Source organism: Pogona vitticeps, chromosome 6 (genome assembly GCF_051106095.1).
Source record: "Pogona vitticeps strain Pit_001003342236 chromosome 6, PviZW2.1, whole genome shotgun sequence".
In the NCBI taxonomy this organism is placed as follows: Eukaryota; Metazoa; Chordata; class Lepidosauria; order Squamata; family Agamidae; genus Pogona; species Pogona vitticeps.
Window position 1 is genome coordinate 112,804,630 of NC_135788.1, and position 20,862 is coordinate 112,825,491.

At 46.7% G+C, this 20,862-nt stretch overlaps 1 protein-coding gene and 1 long non-coding RNA gene across 2 annotated transcripts in view; both read left to right on the forward strand.

Annotated features, from left to right (window-relative positions):
* The window catches only part of LOC144583411 (uncharacterized), a 409,702-nt gene that overhangs the window by 144,021 nt on the left and 244,819 nt on the right, over positions 1 to 20,862 (forward strand). The window lies entirely within an intron of this gene.
* On the forward strand, positions 665 to 19,775 carry MAPK7 (mitogen-activated protein kinase 7). Its single transcript, XM_020807259.3, has 7 exons — positions 665 to 800; positions 3,265 to 3,497; positions 6,632 to 6,797; positions 7,297 to 8,435; positions 11,266 to 12,197; positions 13,940 to 14,067; positions 15,541 to 19,775. Exons 2-7 carry the CDS (start codon positions 3,278 to 3,280, stop codon positions 15,692 to 15,694), a joined length of 2,739 nt encoding a protein of 912 aa, XP_020662918.3. The 5' UTR covers positions 665 to 800; positions 3,265 to 3,277; the 3' UTR covers positions 15,695 to 19,775.

Below are 20,862 nucleotides of genomic sequence, written 5' to 3' on the forward strand. Positions count from 1 at the left end.
GCCATGGGCTCTTCCTGGGAGGGTGGCGCAGAGTGCTGTGATACTCCAAAGGCTGCTACCCTGCATCCTCGGTGTCAAGTACGGTACGCGCACACAAGCAATTTATTTATTTATTTGATTTATACCCCGCCCATCTGGCCTATAAGACCACTCTTAGGCGGCTTCCAATATAATATGAACAATAAAATAATACAAAATATTGCATAAATCATACTACAATAAATATAGTACAAAAATAAAATAGAAAATAAATAGGGAGAATAAACAGAAAAATCAGGTGCTCTACTGACAACTCTCGGAAGGGCTTCTTCTATCCTTGCAGTGACAGACAGAAGTTCAACAGGTGGCACACTCAGCCTCCCTCTCCTGCCTTGGCAACTCTGCGCCTCCCGATGCCTCTTCTGCCATTTATTGGGATCAAGGAGCGGCACCATTTCCTCCCTTTCCCAATTGGCTCCCCTTCCCATCTTCCTTTTTTCTCATTGGTCCGCTTGCTCTGTCCCTTGCGCGCCTCCGATTGGCTCGCGGGAGCGAGCGAGGTGAAAGGAAGGCGGGCGCGAGCCGCGGCGATTGCCGCTCCGCCTCCTCCATCCGCGCGACCGTGATTTTTCTCCGCGCTGGCTCCTCCCTCCGGCCTTCTGGTTGGCCGAGGAGGATTCGAAGCCGTAACATCCGGGCACCCTCTAAAGGAGGCGAGCGAGACTTTGTAGAAAGAGTAAGGCAGGCGGAGGAGGAAGGCGGAGCAGCGGACCAGAGAGGCAACCGCCCCGCTTGCAGTGCCTTCTCGCCCAGTCTAGCAGGTGAGAAAACCCCTTTCCTTAATTCGCCCTTTTTGCATTAAGGAAGGAAAACAAATAATGTATGGGGGAAAAGGTACAGCTTGGGATGTGCATCCCCTTCCTCCTCCTCCTCCAATTGAATGTCCCCCCTTTCCTTTACATTGTTGACAAGACAGCGCTTGCCATCCCATAATACAGTCTCTCCCAGATGATGGATGGGGAGCATCTTTGTTTTCTTCCTGTTCTCTTCTTCCCCCTCCCCGGAGATCTTCTCTCTGATGTATTTCCTCCTTGCCTCTTCTTCCTCCGATGAGGTTCAGGATCCAACCTCACACCATAAAGGCTCCTTCTCCCTCCCCCCCCCCCCCCCGCCACCATACCCGCCCTTCCTCTTGTGTTCCATAATATTCCCTTTTCTTCTGGGCCAGGGACACATCTCCCTTCCCTTGAAATCAGAACCAGCTTGTTTCTTATCTTCTGCTCCTTGCTGCATCCGATTGGGGAGGAACTGATCTCTCCTAACCCCCAAATAGGCTATATTCTCACTTACTGATGGCCTGAGAGTCGCTCCTTCTCCTTCTCCATGTCCTATTTTCTTTCTTGGATACTGCTGCCTGATTTAGCTCAGTCAAGCTTTCCATCTTGTTCTCCTTCCTCATGTTTCCCAAAACTGGCAGGTGTTTTTTTGGTTCCCCCTACACACACTGTCTTCCCTCTTCTCCATCCCAAAACTTTTAAGAAGAATTAGACTTGCCATTGTTTGTTTTGGTTTTACCCTGCAAATCAACCCCGAATGCTCACTGGAAGGACAGATCCTGAAGCTGAGGCGCCAACACTTTGGCCATCTCATGAGAAGAGAAGACTCCATGGAAAAGACCCTGATGTTGGGAAAGTGTGAAGGCAAGAGGAGAAGGGGACAATAGAGGACAAGAGGGTTGGACAGTGTCACCGAAGCGACCAACATGAATTTGACCAAATTCTGGGAGGCAGTGGAAGAGAGGAGGGCATGGCGTGCTCTGCTCCATGGGGTCACAAAGAGTCGGACACCACTAAATGACTAAACAGCAACAATCTTCAGCAGAATTTGTGTTCCTTCCAGCTGCCCTGTAAAACAGAGGGGCCTTATTTCAACATCCTGCTTGATGCTGTTATAAAGATGGTTATTCCGTGTGGCTCTTCAGAATTCAAAAGATGTGTCCCTTATCAGGGGCTCTAGGGTTTCTAGCTTAATAGGTTGCCTTTGTAGGTTATCTGTCCATTATCCAAAACTTTGTTTTGCTCACTGATTGTTCTGTGCCCCCCAAAATTTTGGTTTATCATAATATAATTTGCATAGCTGGTGACTCTGTTCAGTAAAATCAGTTCTTAGAGAAAACAGGTGGATGTCCTAAAATAAGTGGCAAGTAGTTAATATCTAGCATGTGTTGACATTATTCAACTATTATTTGAAATTACCCCTTTTTTCTTTCCAAGAACCTGCAGGTGGGAAACATCACACAGATTTCATCTTATGTCCTGTTTTCTGTGTTGTGGGGCCCTTGTTTGAGAGAGGAATTCAAGTGAAACACAATGTATACACACCCTAAACATGAGGATTAAAATTGTTTCAATTAATACAAACTTGAGCAAGGCATGTACCCTCCCCCTGAGATTCCGTGATAGATGAAGTATGCTGAGTTAATAATAATCATGTACCCGTCTAGTCAGTTCTGACTTGTGACCTTTTTCAGGGTTTCTAGGTAAAGAATACTTGGAAGTGTTTTACCATTCCCTTCTTCCAGGGACTGCAGCTTGCCCAGTGACACACAGGCTGGCTTTTCTCCCTGGAGGCACTAATGGGGAACTGAACCCCCAACCTCTGGCTCCACAGCCAGATATCTAAACTACTGAGTTATCCAGCCAGCACTGTCCAAATACACTTTAGAAAGGTAATTACTTTCACTGTGTAAAAAGGTAAAGGTTCCCCTTGACAATTTTTGTCCAGTCGTGTTCGACTCTAGGGGGCGGTGCTCATCCCTGTTTCCAAGCCATAGAGCCAGCGTTTTGTCCGAAGACAATCTTCCGTGGTCACATGGCCAGTGCGACTTAGACACGGAACGCTGTTACCTTCCCACCGAGGTGGTCCCTATTGATCTACTTGCATTTGCATGCTTTCGAACCGCTAGGTTGGCGGGAGCTGGGACAAGTGACGGGCGCTCACTCCGTTGCGTGGATTCGATCTTATGACTGCTGGTCTTCTGATCCTGCAGCACAGGCTTCTGCGGTTTAGCCCACAGCGCCACCACGTCCCATATTCACTGTGTATTGAAAGTCAAAACAGAGGGAGATGAATCATATTCTTGTTCTGGGCTGTGCTGACACTGAAAGGTGCTATGATGCCTGACCAGCTGCCAGGTTTCAAGATTGGAGAGCTATAGAGGCAGGTAGGCTTGAATGAGAGATGCGAGAGAGTTCTTAATCACTCACTGTTTCCATTTTATGACAGAAAGCTACAGACCATGGCAGAACCACCAGTAGACGATGAAGGGGAGGACGCCGCTCAAGGTCAAGCCAAGCACGAGCCGTCTCAACAGGCTACTGTGGCAGCCAAGAATCTAGCCATCCTGAAGGCCCGTTCCTTTGATGTCACCTTTGAGGTGGGAGAGGAATATGAGGTCATTGAGACCATCGGCACTGGTGCATATGGTGTGGTGAGCTCGGCACGCCGCAAACATACAGGTGCGTGAGGACAGGACAGTGGTGAATAGAAGTTGAGAGCCTCTGCATTTTGTGTCCAGACTGAGCAGGAGCAGACTATAGTATTTTTCTGTGTATAAGATGCCCCCATGTATAAGATACCCCCCCTTTTATAACCCAAAATTAAGAAATCTAAGTGGGGCTTAGCAAGTGTAGGCGGAAAGGGATCAAAGTGCTGCAGGATCGCTTTGATCCCTGCTTTCCCCTCCACTTGTTTTTGTTCTCTCCTCAGCTTACTTCCGTGTATAAGACAACCCTCAATTTTGAGTCTAAAGATTTTAGACAAAAGTATAGTCTAATAATACGGTAGATTATTTTGTATAGGGTGGACTAGTAGTGTGGATTGGTGGGATATTTTCCAGTGACACCTCCTCTCACGAATGTTTGTACATAGGGCTCCGAAGAGGATTCATATTTGTCCAGAGACTTTCTGTGTGTTTTGCCAGCATATTAGGGAGGGAGCAGAAATTATGCAAGCTAAAAAAAAAAGTTACCACTGTCAATTAGCAGGTCCTTATCTACCTTGCTAGGTGTTGTTCCTTGTAAATTTATTTGCAGACGGGTCTATGTAGAAATAAAAATGGCAGGCTTGAAAAAGATTTTCTGCAATAGAGGTACAGAAACCTCATTTTAACGTCAGAACTTCAGGGAAGCCATAATCAATCAAATCAAAGGCCTATTTAGTTTTGCATTCTGTTCCAAAGGGGACAGTTAGGTGCCAATGGGAAGCCCGTAAGCAAGATGTATGTGTATTAGTATCCTGGTCCTCATTTTCCCTAGCAACTGAGATTCAAAGGCGTGCTGTTTCTGATACTCAATATGAAGTTATGAAAGCTTAAAAATTCAGGCAGCTGCATTGGCGTATACTGACCAATGAGAAGCAGGGCTTTTGTAAAGTTATTGGCTCATAATTACCTGTTCAAGACAAATGCATCCTTAAATACTTTGCATTTTGGCAAGGGTAGCTTCCTGCCATGAGCTGCTCTGAGGAAATCATTTCCCCCCCTAGCTGCTGAGGGAGGGGGGAACAGGGAAGCCTTGGGGTGGTGGTTGCTGATGATATCAAGTAGTCCCTGCTGTTCAGAACATCCTGGTGCTTTGACCCCAAGAGCGCTGGCTCTGCTACACAAGATGAATACAGAGGCAAATAGACAGTAATTTCCTCCTGTCCATTTTCACTTGTAAAAGAGGGGGAAGACTCTCAGAGTCTAATGCTCTTTCCAAAGCAACGTCTCATCTACCAGTGGCTGCTGCTTAGTACATTGGTGCCTCGACTTATGAACTTAATCCGTTCTGGAATGGTGTTTGTAGGTCGAAATGCTCGTAAGTCGAAGCACCGTTTCCCATTGAAATGCATGGGAACAGGATTAATCTGTTCCAGCATTTAAAAAAAAAAACCAAAATAAATAAATAAAGCGCACAGAAAGCCCCATTGGAAGGTGCTGGGGCTTTTAAAACAACAACAACAACTAAAAATAAACAGAGCAAGCCCTGAAGGCTGCAAATAATAATAATAATAAATAAAAATTTTAAAAAATCACCAAAAACAAACAACGCAGCACTCACCCGAAACCCTCCCTGCAAAACCCACCCAGAAGTTTCTAAAAAGCAAAAAGCATCTTACCAGGCAGACTGAAGCCTCCTCCAATGGCACGCACTCCCCGGTGGATAGTAGATCTGCTCCTTTGGCAGGCCTTACTCATGTGTAGACCCACACCAGGGATGGGCAGGGAGTGCACCTGCTTCCCGCGCCTGGTGGCGATCCGGAGCTGCCCCCGCCTTTCCTTCCTCCTCCTGCCCCGCAAGAATAAGAAAGTTCCCTGCTCTAAATGCTGGGGCGGAAGAGCTACAAAGAAGCAGCCTCTTCACCACCAACGGTTTAAATTTCCCGCCTTTTTCCCCTGCCTTTTTCTGTTCTGACGTCAAAGCTCTGCTTGCAAGTCGAAGCAAAATTTTGCGAGCTGAGCTGTTCGTAAGTTGAAATGTTCATAGGTAGAGCCGTTCGTAAGTCGAGGGACCACACTATTGGAGTCCTGGGTAATCTGTCCTTTTCTCTTCCCATTCTGTGTACTATTTTTCAGTGTCTTTTCCTCTCCAGTGTGGTTCGTTTCTGGCATTGACTGGAGGGAAAGGTCAATGCCAGAAGAAAAACAAGACAAACATAAAAAAAGACAAACATCACCTACCATATTAAGCCAAGTTGTGATTGGTTGAATCCTGGCTTATTCCAAATCCGTCTGTGCAAACAAACCATGGTTTGTTAGCCTCTTGTGAATGAAAATTAAAAGCCATGGTTTGTTGTTGACTTATCAATTCTGGCTTGTTGAAGCTGATGGTTGTTTTGTTTGAACTGAAAAAGTGGAATTTTTTTTTTACTCATTTCTTCTGACCTCTCCCTCCCAGCAGCCTAGAAACAGGCCAGAAATGGTGAGAATAAATGGCTTTATTGGTTGCATGTGGAACAGTTCATATCTAAAGAAAGAACTGTGGAATATTCTTAACATGCAACCAAAATTTTAGGGCGATAATGTGTATTTTGATGCTAGAAAGAAAGTCCTCCATGAATAAGAACACATGTATAAACCAGCATAGCTGCCTCATCACTTTTAATTTACCTCAGCGTGTTGCATGTGAAAGGGGAGTGTTGTATGCTGAGTGCTCTAGCACTGTGGGGCAGTATTTAAATCAAATCAGTAGCTGGCTAGCTACTGAATTCATGCATGGGGGTGTGAAACTGAATGGGAGACTTTGACACCGGTAGGGTTTAATCCTATACTCCCTCACAGGGTCGTTAGGAGGACAAATTGAGAGGAAAATGCCACTCTGAACTCTGAGGTTGGAGATTAATAAGCAAATGTTTAATACACCAAATTACAGTCTGAGAGCATGCCCACGCGAGCAAATGAATAGGTACCACCTTGGTGGGAAGGTAACAGACAGCATTCCGTGTCTAGTCATGCCAGCCACATGACCACGGAAAGTCTCCATGGACAAACACCAGCTCTTCGGCTTACAAATGGGGATGAGCACCATTCCCCGGAGTTGGACACGACTGGACTTAATTGCCAAGGGGAACCTTTAGAAATAGACCCCTTTCCCCTGTGTTTCCTGACCAGGCCAGCAGGTGGCGATCAAGAAAATCCCCAATGCCTTCGACGTGGTGATGAACGCCAAGCGCACCTTGCGTGAGCTGAAGATCCTTAAGCATTTCAAGCACGACAACATCATTGCCATCAAGGACATACTGAAGCCCTCTGTGCCTTATGCAGAATTCAAATCGGTGTAAGTGCTTCTCCTTCTCATACCTTTAAATTTTATTTATTTATTTATTTATTTATTTATTTATTTATTTATTTATTTATTTATTTATTTATTATATCCCGCCCATCTGGTATATTGTACCACTCTGGGCGGCTTAAGTAAAGGGGGACCCCTTTTTTGACATGCATTCCCCAATATATGGGATTTCTGCCACGAGACTTCCTTCCTGCAGAGAAAAAGCGGCTAGATAGCTCAGTGGTTTAGGCATCTGACTGTGGAGGCAGAGGTTGGGAGTTCGAATCCCCGCTGTGCCTCCTTGATAGGGGCAGGACTCAGTGATCCATAGGGTCCCTTCCAGCTCTGCAGTTCTAAGATGAGGATGATGTTTATAAGAAAAGGAGAGAGAGAGAGAGAATGACTCTGTCATATCTGGCTCAGGGTCCCTCATTGTGTATCGTAAGCATTGAGCAATGCCAGTTCTTCTCTTGACGTGATTAGACCAGCTGGTTCCCCCTTGCAGGTATGTGGTCCTGGATCTGATGGAGAGCGACCTGCACCAGATTATCCATTCCTCGCAGGCCCTCACCTTGGAGCACGTCCGCTACTTCCTTTACCAGCTCCTCCGAGGTCTCAAGTACATCCACTCGGCCAACGTCATCCACCGGGACCTCAAGCCCAGCAACTTGCTGATCAACGAGAACTGTGAGCTGAAGATCGGGGACTTCGGCATGGCCCGAGGCCTCTGCACCAAGCCTGACGAGTACAAATACTTCATGACGGAGTACGTGGCCACCCGCTGGTACCGAGCCCCCGAGCTCATGCTCTCCCTCCACGAGTACACCCAGGCCATCGATATGTGGTCGGTGGGGTGCATTTTTGCCGAGATGCTTGGGCGGAAACAGCTCTTTCCGGGGAAGAACTATATCCACCAGCTGCAGCTCATCATCACTGTTTTGGGCACCCCGCCCGCCAAAGTGGTCCACTCCATCGGGGCCGACCGGGTTCGGGCCTACATCCAGAGCTTGCCATCGCGCCAGCCGGTGCCGTGGGAGAACCTCTACCAGAACGCCGACCAGAAAGCCTTGGCGTTGCTTTCTAAGATGCTGCGCTTTGATCCACGGGAGCGCCTTTCGGTGGTGGAGGCCCTGAACCACCCCTTCCTGGCGAAGTACCACGATCCGGATGACGAGCCCGACTGTATCCCAGCCTTCGATTTCGACTTCGATAAACAAGTGCTCACCAAGGAGCAGATCAAGGAAGCCATTGTGGCCGAAATCAACGATTTCCACGAGCGCCGGGAGGGCATCCGGCGCCAGATCAGCTTCAAGCCGGCCTTGCGGCCTGCTGTCGTCGGGGGTTACCCGGACGAGGACAGGCAGACCGCACTTCTCCGCTGCCAGGATGTGGACATGCCTAGCGCTGGCTCCCCTCGGGTGGGTGACGGCGACTTTGCGATGGCCTCTCCTGGGCCGTATCCGCTGACGGAGACCATAGACCTTACCTCTCCCCTCGTAACCGAGCCTGTTCTGCAGCCTGAGGTGAAGGCGGAGGCCGAGGCCCCTGCGGCTCCACCAAAACGAGAGGGAGCCATTTCGGATGACACGAAGGCCGCCCTCAAGGCAGTCATCTTGAAATCCGCTCTCCGGAATAAGAACAAAGGTAAGTTGGGAAAGGTGGTTGGTGCCTGGATGAGGCAGGAGGGGCTTTTCGGTGGTTTGGACGACTTGGGTTTCCTTGAGCCACTTAACGCGGGGAGCCAACGTTAGTATAACCATGAGGAGAAAAGCGAGTAAAGTGGTCCTGCCTCCCCCTGTAGCGAGCACGCTGAAGCCTCTACCAACTCAGGCCTCCAGGAGTGCTCACTCTTTTTCCTCAGTTGCTGCCACCAATCTTATCCAATATCTAAAAAAAAAGACAAGTGTTGTTTCAAAACAAAAACTTGTTTATTGGTTTAACAAAATAAAGTAAGTAAATCACAGGATGTTAATCAAGGTCTCTCACTCACTGACACACACAGACTCTTCCCTCACTGACTATTTGGCTCACAGGCCCATAAACACACTCGTCACTCACTCTCTCAGAATCTCTCTCCAATCTCAATTCTTCCTCATCATACACCCCTTTATATATTCCAGCTCCTCCCCCTTCTGCACCACCTTCCGTCCCCTCATTGGCTGATGTTCCACTGCCCAGCTGTGACGGACAGGTGAGGGCAGGGCTGAATGCTACACCCCCCCCCCACGGCCTCTGTGTTTTTGTTCCTTTTTGCTTAAATAAGCCCCTTGCACTTTATAGGGGGGTGTAGGTGGTAATTCTACTGCATTCTGCCTCCTGCGAGGCTGACTTTTCTGAAAACCAGATGTGGTTTTGCATCACTTCCTGTTTTGGAAAAATGTCCCATCTGGGCCTAAGAGATGTCTATTGGGAGGCTGAAGGCATGCCTTGGAGGGTTTGAGGGCCCTCACGGAGTTATTGCAAGGATTGCATAGGTACAAAAAAGAATAGCTTTGCTATGTATTTTATGTGGATTTTATATATCTATAAAGTGGATTTTGTATGTCTATAAAATATCTATTATCTCTCTCTCTCTGTGTGTGTATATATCTCCAATTTCTCTTTATAGATATATAAAATCCACTTGACTGAAAACTGCACAAATAATCGCACAGGGACTCCCCCACCCCCATTGGCTCCCATTTATATGTTTGTGTGATTGATTGATATACCAACCTATTAGTGTCGGCACCGTGTGAGGTTTACAGGTTAAGACATAAAACCCTACATAAGAAAACACATAGCAAAGCTCTTCTCTTTTGTACACGTGCAGTCCTTGCAATAACTCCGCGAGGCAGATTGCCCTCCTGTTAGTTCCAAGGGTTGGGCAGATGTAAGAAGTAGAAATATATTTCCTAGTTCATGCATGACCAGTTGTGAGCCTGATTTGGCAAGTGCAGTGAGAGCCTGCCAGAAGGGAATTAAAACCTGCTCAATCACAGTTTCCAAAGGTGAGTGGAGGGGGGGGGGGAGGAGCACATAAAAGCCTGCTGGTTTGGACCATCTAGCCCAGAGAATTTGAGCTGGTGGCCCACTATATTTGTGTGACCTCCGTTCTCAACAGGTGTGACCCATGGACATTGGAGTTTATATACTTTTGGAAAGCCACAGGTTCCCCATCTCTGATTCTAGCCAAAAATGCAGGGAAAGGGCCTTTTAATGAATTGTTTATTTAAAATACGTTTACACCCGCCTTTCTCCTTAAAAAGCACCTGAGATGGCTTACATAATTGAAAAACAATGTTTAAAGCTAAAAATGATTGGTCTAAAGCAGTGGCTTACATCATTAAAAGACAATATGAAAGCTGAAACCATAAAAATTGCCCAGAATATCATCGGGCTCCAGCTACCAACCCTGGATGACATCTTCACATCCCGCTGTCTAAGGAAATCACACAGCATCCTGAGAGACTCTTCCCATCCTGCTTATAACTTTTTTGAACTGTTACCGTCTGGCAGAAGATATAGAACAATTAAGACTCAGACCACATGTTTTCTCAATAGTTTTTATCCCAGAGCTATAATTGCAATTAATAATGAGCTTAAAGACCACCAGTAGTGAATACTTAGTTGGACTGTGTTACTTGGCCTGCGGTGTAGATGTTTGTATTTTTAGTGGGGGACTTTTAGTGGGTGGGGAGTGTTTGGGGAATTTTATGTGTGTGCATGTGTCTGGTCTCTGGGTGTCTGTGAATTTCCTTGATGGGTATACTGTGTATATACTTACAATGACAATAAATTATTATTATTAAATATAGAAATATTAAAAAGGAACAAATAAATGCCACTCGGAGAGATGGTAAATGCAAGTAGTCCTAAAGAGTCCACCCAGAGACCTCTGGGTAGAGTGGGCGGCATATAAATTAAATAAATAAATAAATAAATAAAGAGCCAGGCATAGCAGTAATGCATAACAGCCCATCTGAAAGTCAAATATACTTACTGATAGGTGCCCTCCCTTTACTTAATGTGTTTCAAAATGGCTTTTAAAATTCAGCACTGTTTCTCGGTTCTGATTTGTTTTAATAGTGTTTTAACAGTGTATGTTTTCATCTGCTTTTGTCTGTGCCTCTTCTTCAAATATCGTGAGCTGTCTTGAGTGTCCCAGTTTTGGGTGAAAGGTGCATAATCCAGACAAACAAACAAACAAACAAACAAACAAACAAACAAACAAACTTTACTGTTGTTATGTGGCGTCAAGTCACCTCTGACCCATGGTGAACCTATAAATGAGCGTTCTCCAAAATGCCTTCTCCATAAGAGAAGAGCGGGGCTGTTGAGGACAAGGCATTTTGGAGAACGCTCATTTATAGGTTCACCATGGGTCAGAGGTGACTGAAGTCTTGGGTTCCTTGAGGGAGTCAGTCCATCTGGTATTTGGCCTTCCTCCTTTTCCTGCTGTGTTTTTGTAAAGCAGCCTCCTTTCGTTCCACAGACACAGCTTCCTCCGTCCTGGAGATCCCCGATATCCGGAGGCCGATCACGGCGAAGGAGCGCCAGCGGGAGAGGGAGGAGAAACGCAAGCGCCGCCAAGAGCGGGCCAAGGAGCGCGAAAAGCAGAAGAAGGAGAAAGAAAAGGAACGCAAGGACATGTTGACGGAGAACGACCGGAACCTTCTGGAAAGGTGGACTAAAATGGTGGACCGGACCCAGAACAAGCCCGCCCAGAATGGGTCAACAGGCCTGCCGCAGACGACCGCGGCGGGGCAGAGCCTGCCTCAGGCTCCTCCTGCCAACCCCTTGCCACCTCGGGCGCCCCCTGCCCGGCGCATTCCGCTTACCCCTTCGGGTAACACTCCTGCCCCAGCCGACTTCCTCACTTTCTCAGACAAAGCAGTGCCTACAATGGCTCCTAAGCTCACTCTCGTCCCTGTGGGTCCAGAACTGGGTGCGGTCCAGGCTTCCAACGCCAACGTGGTCCATTTCTTCCCGGCGCAGACCGCCCCGTTCTTGGTCGCTGCTCCGGCTTGCCCGAAAACCATCCCCGCCAAGCCGGAGTGTCTCCTGAGTGTCAAATACACCCCTGGACAGATTTTCCAAGCCCCTTATGGCGTCACGGCCCTGAACACGTGGAGCAGCGTCCCCCAGCCAGAGAACTGGGCGGTGGCTGGCCAGCTGCCGACGACTCGGGCCGAGATGGCCCCGTCCAGCGGCGCGTTGCTGGAAGAGGCTGCGAGTTTTGGCGCGTCAGCTAGCGTGGAGCAACCTCTGTTTCTGGCAGAGATGGGCAAGCCTGACCTGCCGTTGCCGTCCCAGGGTTTGGTTCAAGAGGACGCGAGAGCCCCCGACCAGCAGCCAACAGCCCCAGGACTGCCTTCAGAGTCTCCGGATATCAATGTGGTGACACAGCAGTTGTCAAAATCCCAGGTAACGCCCAGTTGGTCCAGGGGAGATAGGATCAATTGGGATGTACGTTTTCAATTTTTTATGGACTGCAGATCCCATAATTCCCCTCCTTGGGATCCCCACCTGCAGGATCCAGACTTTACAGACACCCACGTTGAAGAAAAGGCCCAGCTGGCAGTCTTCATATCTTGGGTAGGACTAACTTCCTGTTTGAGAAAAGAAGTTTCCCGGCAACCACTGGGGCAGCTTCCTTTTCAAACAGGAAGCCAGGCCTATCCAAGGCATGAAGACGGACAGCTGGGCCTTCGCTCCAGGTGAGCACAATTTGGGTGTCAGTCGGGTCTGAGTCTTGCAGGTGGGCCTCCTAGAAAGGAGAATTACGGTGTTTGTACTCTATAAAATAATTCAAAATACGTATTCTACATTTTAGTCCTTTCTATGGGTAGACTGAGGGAACCTCTTTAAGAAGGGTTGCTGTGTGTACCAGCAGAAGTCCGACCTGCTGACATGGGGTCAGGCCAGAGTCAAGTGTAGGAGACTGCTTGGGCCATTTTCCTCAAGAGGCATACACAACACACTTCTGTGTAGGTTCAAGAGTAAGCTGCAGTACCACAGCTTTTCGTGTTGTAAGGAAAAGCTCTCTCACTGACAGAAGAGGACAGCGAAAGAAGCTCGCAGGCCAGACTGGGAGTTCTCATAGGCTGTATCTGGGCTTCAGAGCAGTGGTTCTGCATTTTTCCTCCGAGGGGTGCAAGTGACAGGATTCCCCCCCCCACACACAAATTTTGTAGGATGTGGTTCACATGGCCTTCTCAGTGTGACAGCCCACCAGTGGTAATGGAGAGGCCATAACGTGGTAAACAGGCACATGCCTTGGAAGTCCCAGGTTCAGTCCTGACCATCTTCAATTATTTAAAAAAAACAACACCCTTTGGTAGCAGAAAATAGAACTGTTGTCAGGAACTCTGGGGAACAGTCGGATTTGCTGAATTGAAAGCTGTCACCCTGCATAGATGACAAATACTGGAACGTCTGACGGTCCTCTGAATTTGCTGTAGGGCTGGGCACGCAACCTTTGGCCTTCTACGTGTTCTGCACTATAACTCCCCCAGCGACTGAACATTGCTTGTGCTGGTGGGGTTGATGGGAACTTTAGGTCCATACTGTTGTCTTTCTGAAAAGGGGCTGGAGTCTTCTTGAAAGTGGGGGTTTGTGTAAGCCACCCGCTATTCTAATGTATTGATTGGTTTAAACCAGTGGTTCCCAACCTTGGGTCACCCAGGTGTTTTTGGACCGCAGTTCCAAGAAACCCTGGACCGCACTGCTGGTGGTGAAGGCTTCTGGGAATTGTAGTCCAAGGACACCTGGGTTACGCAACGAAGGGAACTGCTGCTTGAAATACTGGAGCCATTTCGAGCCATTCTGTTACCTTCAGTCTAGATTAGAAGACGTTCATCTTAACCAAGCCCACTAAAATGGGCTTCAGCTAGTTCCAGCAAAACTTTGGGTGGGTTAAAGTGCCGCGTTGAATTGGTTTGAAATGCAACATTTTTTTCCTTTTTTATGCAAGACTAGCCAGATGCCAGGCTTGTGTTTCCACGGTTCTGTTGTAACTGGCACACACGTCTTGCGGTTCAGGGTCTTCCTTCCTTCCTTGGTAGGAGGGAATAAATTCTGCAGAGCCTCCCTTGCCTAGACTTGTCATTGATGTTTATTGGGTTGACGTTTACAGGAGTGGTGAGTTTGCTATTTCTCAATTCCAGGTGGAAGATCTCCTGCCGCCTGTCTTCTCTGGCACTCCGAAAGGCAGTGGTGCTGGTTATGGAGTTGGGTTTGACCTGGAAGAATTTCTGAATCAGTCTTTTGACATGGTGGGAGAGAACAGAGAGAGGTAAGAGGCAGGTAGAGATTGTGACATTCCGTTAAGTGCAACGGAGTGATGGGGAGCAATTGAGTAAAATATGTGCGCCTGCTCACAGGTGCTCACCTTGACATGGGATTAGCATGTTAACTATCTGTTGACTGGCAGCATGTGGTTGATGACACTATTGGGTGTGTGTTGGTGAAGAGGGAGGTGATCTCACCATTATTTTTGACCCTATTGGTTTACCTGTTCTGACATCATTGAAGGACAGTGGAGCTTTCAGCCAATTGATCTTAGAATTCCACCTTGGCATAAAAATTCTAAGATCAATGCCTGATTTTGTTGACTAAGCCTAAAATAGATTCATGATAAATCGACACTTTTGTAAACCATTTGTTGGGCGGGCATACTGGAGTTGGGATTAACAATGTATTTTTAGCTCATTGTTTCCTTTGAACTTTAAATGTGCTGCAGAACTTTGTGAGGCCTGGAATGAAGCCATACTTGTTTAAGGAGATCAAGTGGTTTTGGTTTTGGAGTAAAAACCGAGACAACACTTTATTGCTATTTACTTAGAGCAGTGGTTCCCAACCTTGGGTTCTTGGACTAAAACTCCCAGAAGCCTTCGCTGCTGTGTTGGCCAGGACGTCTGGGAGTTGTACTCCATGAACATACAGGGACCCAAGATTGGGAACCACTGACTTAGACTGATCCTACAGCAGCTAAAGCTGCAATTTCCCTCCAAGAACGAGGTCTGTGTAACTCATTGGCCAGATTCACACGTAACGGTAAGCCAGCTTGTTGTTTGTCAAATTCAGACTTGTCTTTTAACCAAATCCCAGCAAAAAAAGCAAGGGTTGGTTAGCTAGCCGCAAACCACATTTAAGAAGCCATTTAAGAAGCCATGTTGGTCTGCAAAATTATGAACTCTGGCTTGTTTAAGTCATGATGTGTTGGTAATTTGAACACAGAATCATGGCTTGTCCCTGGTTAGGTTCCCCAGAGTTTTGCCTTGAAATAAGAACTGAGAAAAGTGAGAGTAAGGAAGTAGAAACTGGATTGTTTGGTAATCTGTGAGACAATTTCATGGCTGAACAGTCAAACCATGGCTTAACATAGAGCTGGCTGGGTCAATTGTACTCTACCATCATGGGTCCCCCCCTCTCTATGAAACTGGAAGTCACCAGAAGTCCACTAAGATTTTTCTGAGCAAAACAAAGTGTGCCTCCCTTATTTAAAAGGAGTGCTCTTTTTAAAGTACAAAAATGTTTTTTGGGGGGTGAGGGGGAGATATCAAAGAGAGTCTGGTGGCTGCAACTTGGTTAAGGTGAGAGGAACCAGGTGTGTCCTGAAATAAGGTAGGGGAATTATTTAATAGGGAACAGAAGGATGGGAGGAAAATAGAAGCAGCTCACATAGATAGACTGTCGAGTCAGCTGTTTTGTCTCATCACCCTCTTTTTATCTCACGCCTCTTTCTGCTTCCTTTTCGTCGGATCAGTCAAGGCGATTCCGCCCCGCTGTCGGCCTCCCTTCTGGCTGACTGGCTAGAGGTCCATCGCATGAACCCGGCCGACATGGAGTCCCTCCAGCAGGAGCTGCAGCTCGGCTCTCCCATGATCCTCTCTGATATTCCGGACCTGCAGGATGCCTGAACAGCTGGGATCCCGTCTGCCGTTTTCTTCCACTTTTGACGAATTTTTAGCTGGATGTGGGAAAAGAAAAAAAAAGCAAGCAAGCAAGCAAGAAAAGAAGGGGCGAGCCCATTTGTGGTGGCCTTGTTTGCCTTTCTAACTCCTCCGGCTGGGAACGTCACCGTAGTGCCTGTGACTTTTCTTTCCAAGCAGAAACTGAATCGGGCTGGTGTTCGAACAAAGCGCTTTAACCAGAAAGGTCTGAGGCAGTTTTGGTACACCCACGTCATCTGACGTGTGGGTACATGATAGGAAGAAGGAGTGCAAGCTCTTCCTGCAGGGACTTCAGTCACAGCACAGCGCTGTGTTGCATGTGTTGTGTGCTGTCGGTTGCCTTGGAAACAGGTGCCAAGTAAACTCCTTCCTGACCCCTCACTGTGTCTTCCTCACCTCACAGCCTGAAGGAGGGAATATTGCTTTCACACTTCAGATATTGAGACCTGTGTGTTTTTGTTTGTGTGTGTATGTATAGGGAGGGGAGCAGGCGTTTGGATAAACGAAGGAACACTTGAGTACAAAATAAATTGTAATCTTCATGAAATAGCTGGATGGTAAACTGAGTTTCAAACCCATTCTGGACTACAGCTCCCAGAGTTCCCTGGGGGAGTTTGACTACTGCAGTCCAGAAGGTCTTGTTTACAATCTCTGATAGACAAGGTTGCCTTATGGGGGATAAAAGAACCTACCATATTTTTTCGTGTATAAGACTATACTTTTGTCTAAAATATTTAGACTAAAAATTGAGGGTCGTCTTATACATGGAAGTAAGCTGAGGAGAAAAAAACAAGCAGGGATCAAAGTGATCCTGCAGGGCTTTGATCCCTGCTTTCCCCTCCATTTGCTAAGCCTTAGCAAAAGGAAAGTGGGGATCAAAGTGCTGCAGGATCGCTTTGATCTCTGCTTTCCTCTCTGCTTGCTAAGTCCCATGGGGTTTAGCAAAAGGAGGAGGGAAGGTTCAAAGAAATCCTGTGGCTGTATAAGGGGGAAAGGGATCAAAATGATTGTGCAGTTGTGGAATTGCTTTGATCCCTTTCCTCCTCCTTTTGCTAAGCCACGTGGGGCTTAGCACGAAGGGAGAAAGCAAGGATCAAAGCCATCCTGCAGCACTTTGATCCTTTTTATCCATCATTTGCTAAGCCCCACTTAGATTTCTTAATTTTGGGTTAGAAAGTGGGGGGCGTCTTATACACGGAAAAATACGGTACTTTTTATTGAGTTGACGCAGCGGCCCATCAAGCTCAGTAGAGTTTATTTGGCCTGTCTGCCTCCGAAAGAGACTGTTACTAAGTTATTTATCTGAGCACGGCAAGGATTGAATCCTAGGGCTTTCATACCAGAGGTGGACAAATATCCTCCAGATCTTCCTGGACACCCACTGGTCCCAGCCAACATGCCCCGTGGTGAGGGGTTATGAAAGATGTCTGGAGAGCCACAGTTTTGTATCTCAGTTCTACAGTATGCTTTCCTTCAACGAGTTGCAATTTTTTTTTGCATTAAAATGGCTGTAGCTGTGCTCGGCCAAACTAGCTTTAGCTTGGACTGGAGTTGCTGGTCCTGATGCTTTGAGATTTGGATGGTCTCTCCCTCCCTCTCTCTCTCTCTCTCTCAGTCTCTCTCGTACTTCATGTAGAAACAGGGCCTAAGTATTAAGGTTTCTCTTGGCACTGGGATGGGCCTGTTGATATCCAGGAGAAAGCTTCTGTCTTTGTAGAATAAAGCTGAAGGAGGAAAAAGTTCTATGCATACCTCACCCTGTTGATCTTGCATAGCTATCGCCATCCTAAAATGAGGTGCAGCCTATTTTCAAAAGAAGAATAGGAAACTTACCCTGGATTTCTGGATGTCTCTTCTGGCCGGTGGTGTAGCCCCATTTCTGTCATTGTTTTCACCTTTCTTTAATTTATATGGCTCCCCAGCCTACTTTCCTTCCTCCTTATGTTTCCTTACAAAGCAGACTTGTCTTCTAGAACCTTCTGTGGGTACATAGCAATGAGAGGACCAGTTCTGCCTACGCTCTTCCTTTTTTTCCTGAATCTGTCTTGGCAGTTGGCAACTTGTGTCCCTCTAGATATGTCTGGACTGCAACTCCTATGAGCCCTCACCGTTGGCTGAGTTGGCCAGCACTGCCGGGAATTGCAGTCTGCCAACATTTAGAGGAGCCCAGATTCTCCATTCCTGGAATACTTAAACCAGTGGTTCCCAACATTGGCTCCTCAGATGTTCTTGAACAACAACTCCCATAAATCCTGGCCAGCGCAGCTAGTGGTGAAGGCATCTGGCAACTACAGTCCAGGAACCGCCTAGGTTACCCAAATTGAAACCAGTGATGTACACGGATGTTTGCAAAGGAGAAGGCAATCCCAGGCTGCCTCAACTATTTTTCAAGTTTTACTCCTGAATTGTTTTAAAATTAGTGGAGAGACCACCACAGTGCTTCCTGGCAACTGTAGTCTCACTGCCCTTTTGGCTGTAGAGAGGCATTTCTCAAAGAACTGCGATTCCCAGGAAGCACTGCAGCAACCTTGGGAGATAGGCCGTGATCCAGGTGAGCAAAATGTAGGTGTCTCTCGGTGTACATCTGTGAGCTGGAGATCCCAGTGTTCTTCCTTGGAAATTCCTGGAGAATTCTGGGAATTGGGAGTCCAAAACAGTCCAAAATTCTGAGAGTTTTGCTCCAGGAACACCTGGGGATCCAAAGTTGGGAACAACTGATCTAAAAACTGTTCACTTTCTTATGGATCTGACCCATCAGGTGACTAGAGTTCCTTTAAGGATTGGCCTGCAGATCATGGCTGCCATATGACGTTGGCATGAGATAGTGTGCGTTTGGCCCTGTGTGTAAGGGTAGCCCATAGATTGCCCTTCTCGAATGCGTTATATGCACACATTGAGGATCTTGCATGGCTAGTTGCTCTCCAGAGTGGCAGCGGGTGACCATACGAGAGCTGTTCCAGGCAACTTCCGCTTGGGGGCTACAGGTGGTCTTGAAACTGGACCACTTCATCACTTCTTTGCCATCTTAGCACCCACCTCTTTAGACATGACTTTGGCATCAAATGCTCTATAGAGGAGGAGGTTGACTTTTTCTGTGCTTAAGAGACGTTCCTCCACATTAAGACTTTTGAGTAGACTTAGGGTGCAAGCCTATATACTCAGTGGGCAAGAAATGTTTGATTTGGTAGATGTTCTGGACTTCCCGTTCCCAGAATCCTCAGCCACATCTGGAGGGCCACAGGTTTCTCATCATGGCTTATTCAGTAGGATGTCCTTCTGAATAGACCTCTGCAGAGTTGTGCTATTCAAAGGTGGTTTCAAGGTGAGGTGGATGAAGGTTCCTACAGCTTCCGGGAGTGCCTTTTGCAGGATCTCCTCCTCCTCCTCCTCTTCTTTTTTGCTTGTGGCTGTCCATGAGGCCTTATTTACATATTTCAAGTTGGAAAATTCTAGTCTAGTTTCTTGGATTAGGGGTTAAAATACTTGTTTCTCTGCGGATCCGTGCCTTTTACCAAGCAAAAAGAACCTCCTCTTGTCTGTTCGTAGTGATCCACTGTTCAGATTAATTGCCGACTGGAGTTGTAGGGGAAAACAACTGGAACTTTCTCACTTCGACGAATCCTAATCTTATTGAGTGGTTTGGAATCCTGTGTCGTTAGGAGCATCCAAAGTATGTATTTATGCAAAAATCCCATTGGTCTCACTTTGATCATATTAAACTCCCAAGTTTCATTTTTATTGTATGTAAGGTAGGGAATTAAACCTTTCTTAAATCTTGGGGCTGATACCTGGAAGATTTTGGTGCTAAGACAGCTGAGCAGAAATGAGAAACAACCCACTTCTGAAGGCTGAGAGGTTAGATTTGAAATGCGTTCTTGGTTTGTTCTTGCGTATCTGTGTAGAACCTGTTGGAAACTTTTGAGTGCTGCTGTCTGTAGGTTGTTGGAGTGTGGTGGTGTATTCTCCGAAGTGGTAATGTCTTACAATGGTTTTTTTGTCATTAAACTTTCTATTGAAATTGTGATTTATTAAAAAAATACCACAGTTATTATATTGTGTATTCCCATTTTATTTCTGTGTGTTCGGTTGGATCGTCCTTCTAAATTGGCCTTCCCAACTCTCAGTGCCCTCTCAGTGTTTTGAACTACAGCTCCCAGAATCTTCCGGTTGACTGGAGGATTCTGGGAAGTATAGTCCCAACAGATCAGGATGGCACCAGGTTAGAGAATGCAAGTCTAAATGGGTGTTGGCTTGATTGTAGTCTCTCTGAAACAACATGTTGGGAACAGCCAGCTTTGCTGTTAAATATCTAAGCTGAAATCCGTCATTCCCACCGAGAGTAGATGCATTGAATTAATGGGACCCCAGTGTTTGAACACTTACACAAGTCCCATCAAATCGGTGGGTCTTGTTTATTTCGAATTAACAGTAAAGTTTTCTGAACATCCAAGACCCCACAGGATTGTTTGAATAGCCAGTTGTCTCTGTGACTCAGGATGGCCAACCAGTGACTTTGGTATATATGTGAACTGCCTCAACCCTGCCTTGATGTTGATCTGCCAAAGTTTTGGCAAATCTTAGATCCAAGGCGAATGAAACAGGTTCCTGCAGTGTAAAAGCTGTGGACCAGGAAGGTCTGAATGTGAGGTTGGTGAGGAATCTTGTTCAGCCTAAGAGATGAATTTCATTTCAGCTGCGGAAAACACCAAATGATGGTATCACTGAAATGAATTATGGTCATATAGAAAAGCAGTTATGGGTTTGGCCCCACAGATTAACAAGATTTGACTTCAAGGTCTCAGGTCCTTCCCCCCCCCCTTCGTTTAAGTGGTTCCCCCCATTCTACTACCTGCATATTTCAGATGAGTAGGCGAAAAGGATAGAGAAGTTTGCAGATGACTCGAGAGATGCCTGCATGGCTTAAATGGAACAAATCCATTCAAGGGAGATCAAATCAACTCAAGGGAGATCAAATCAAATATTATTCTCACCTTGCTTGATGAAAATGATGTTTTTCCGGAAAACAAAGTACAGTAATGCATATTCCTGCATCTCTGCAAATATAGGAATATGCATTACTTTGTTTTCTTGTTAAGATATATACATCTTGTTTATATATATAGAGATAGATATAT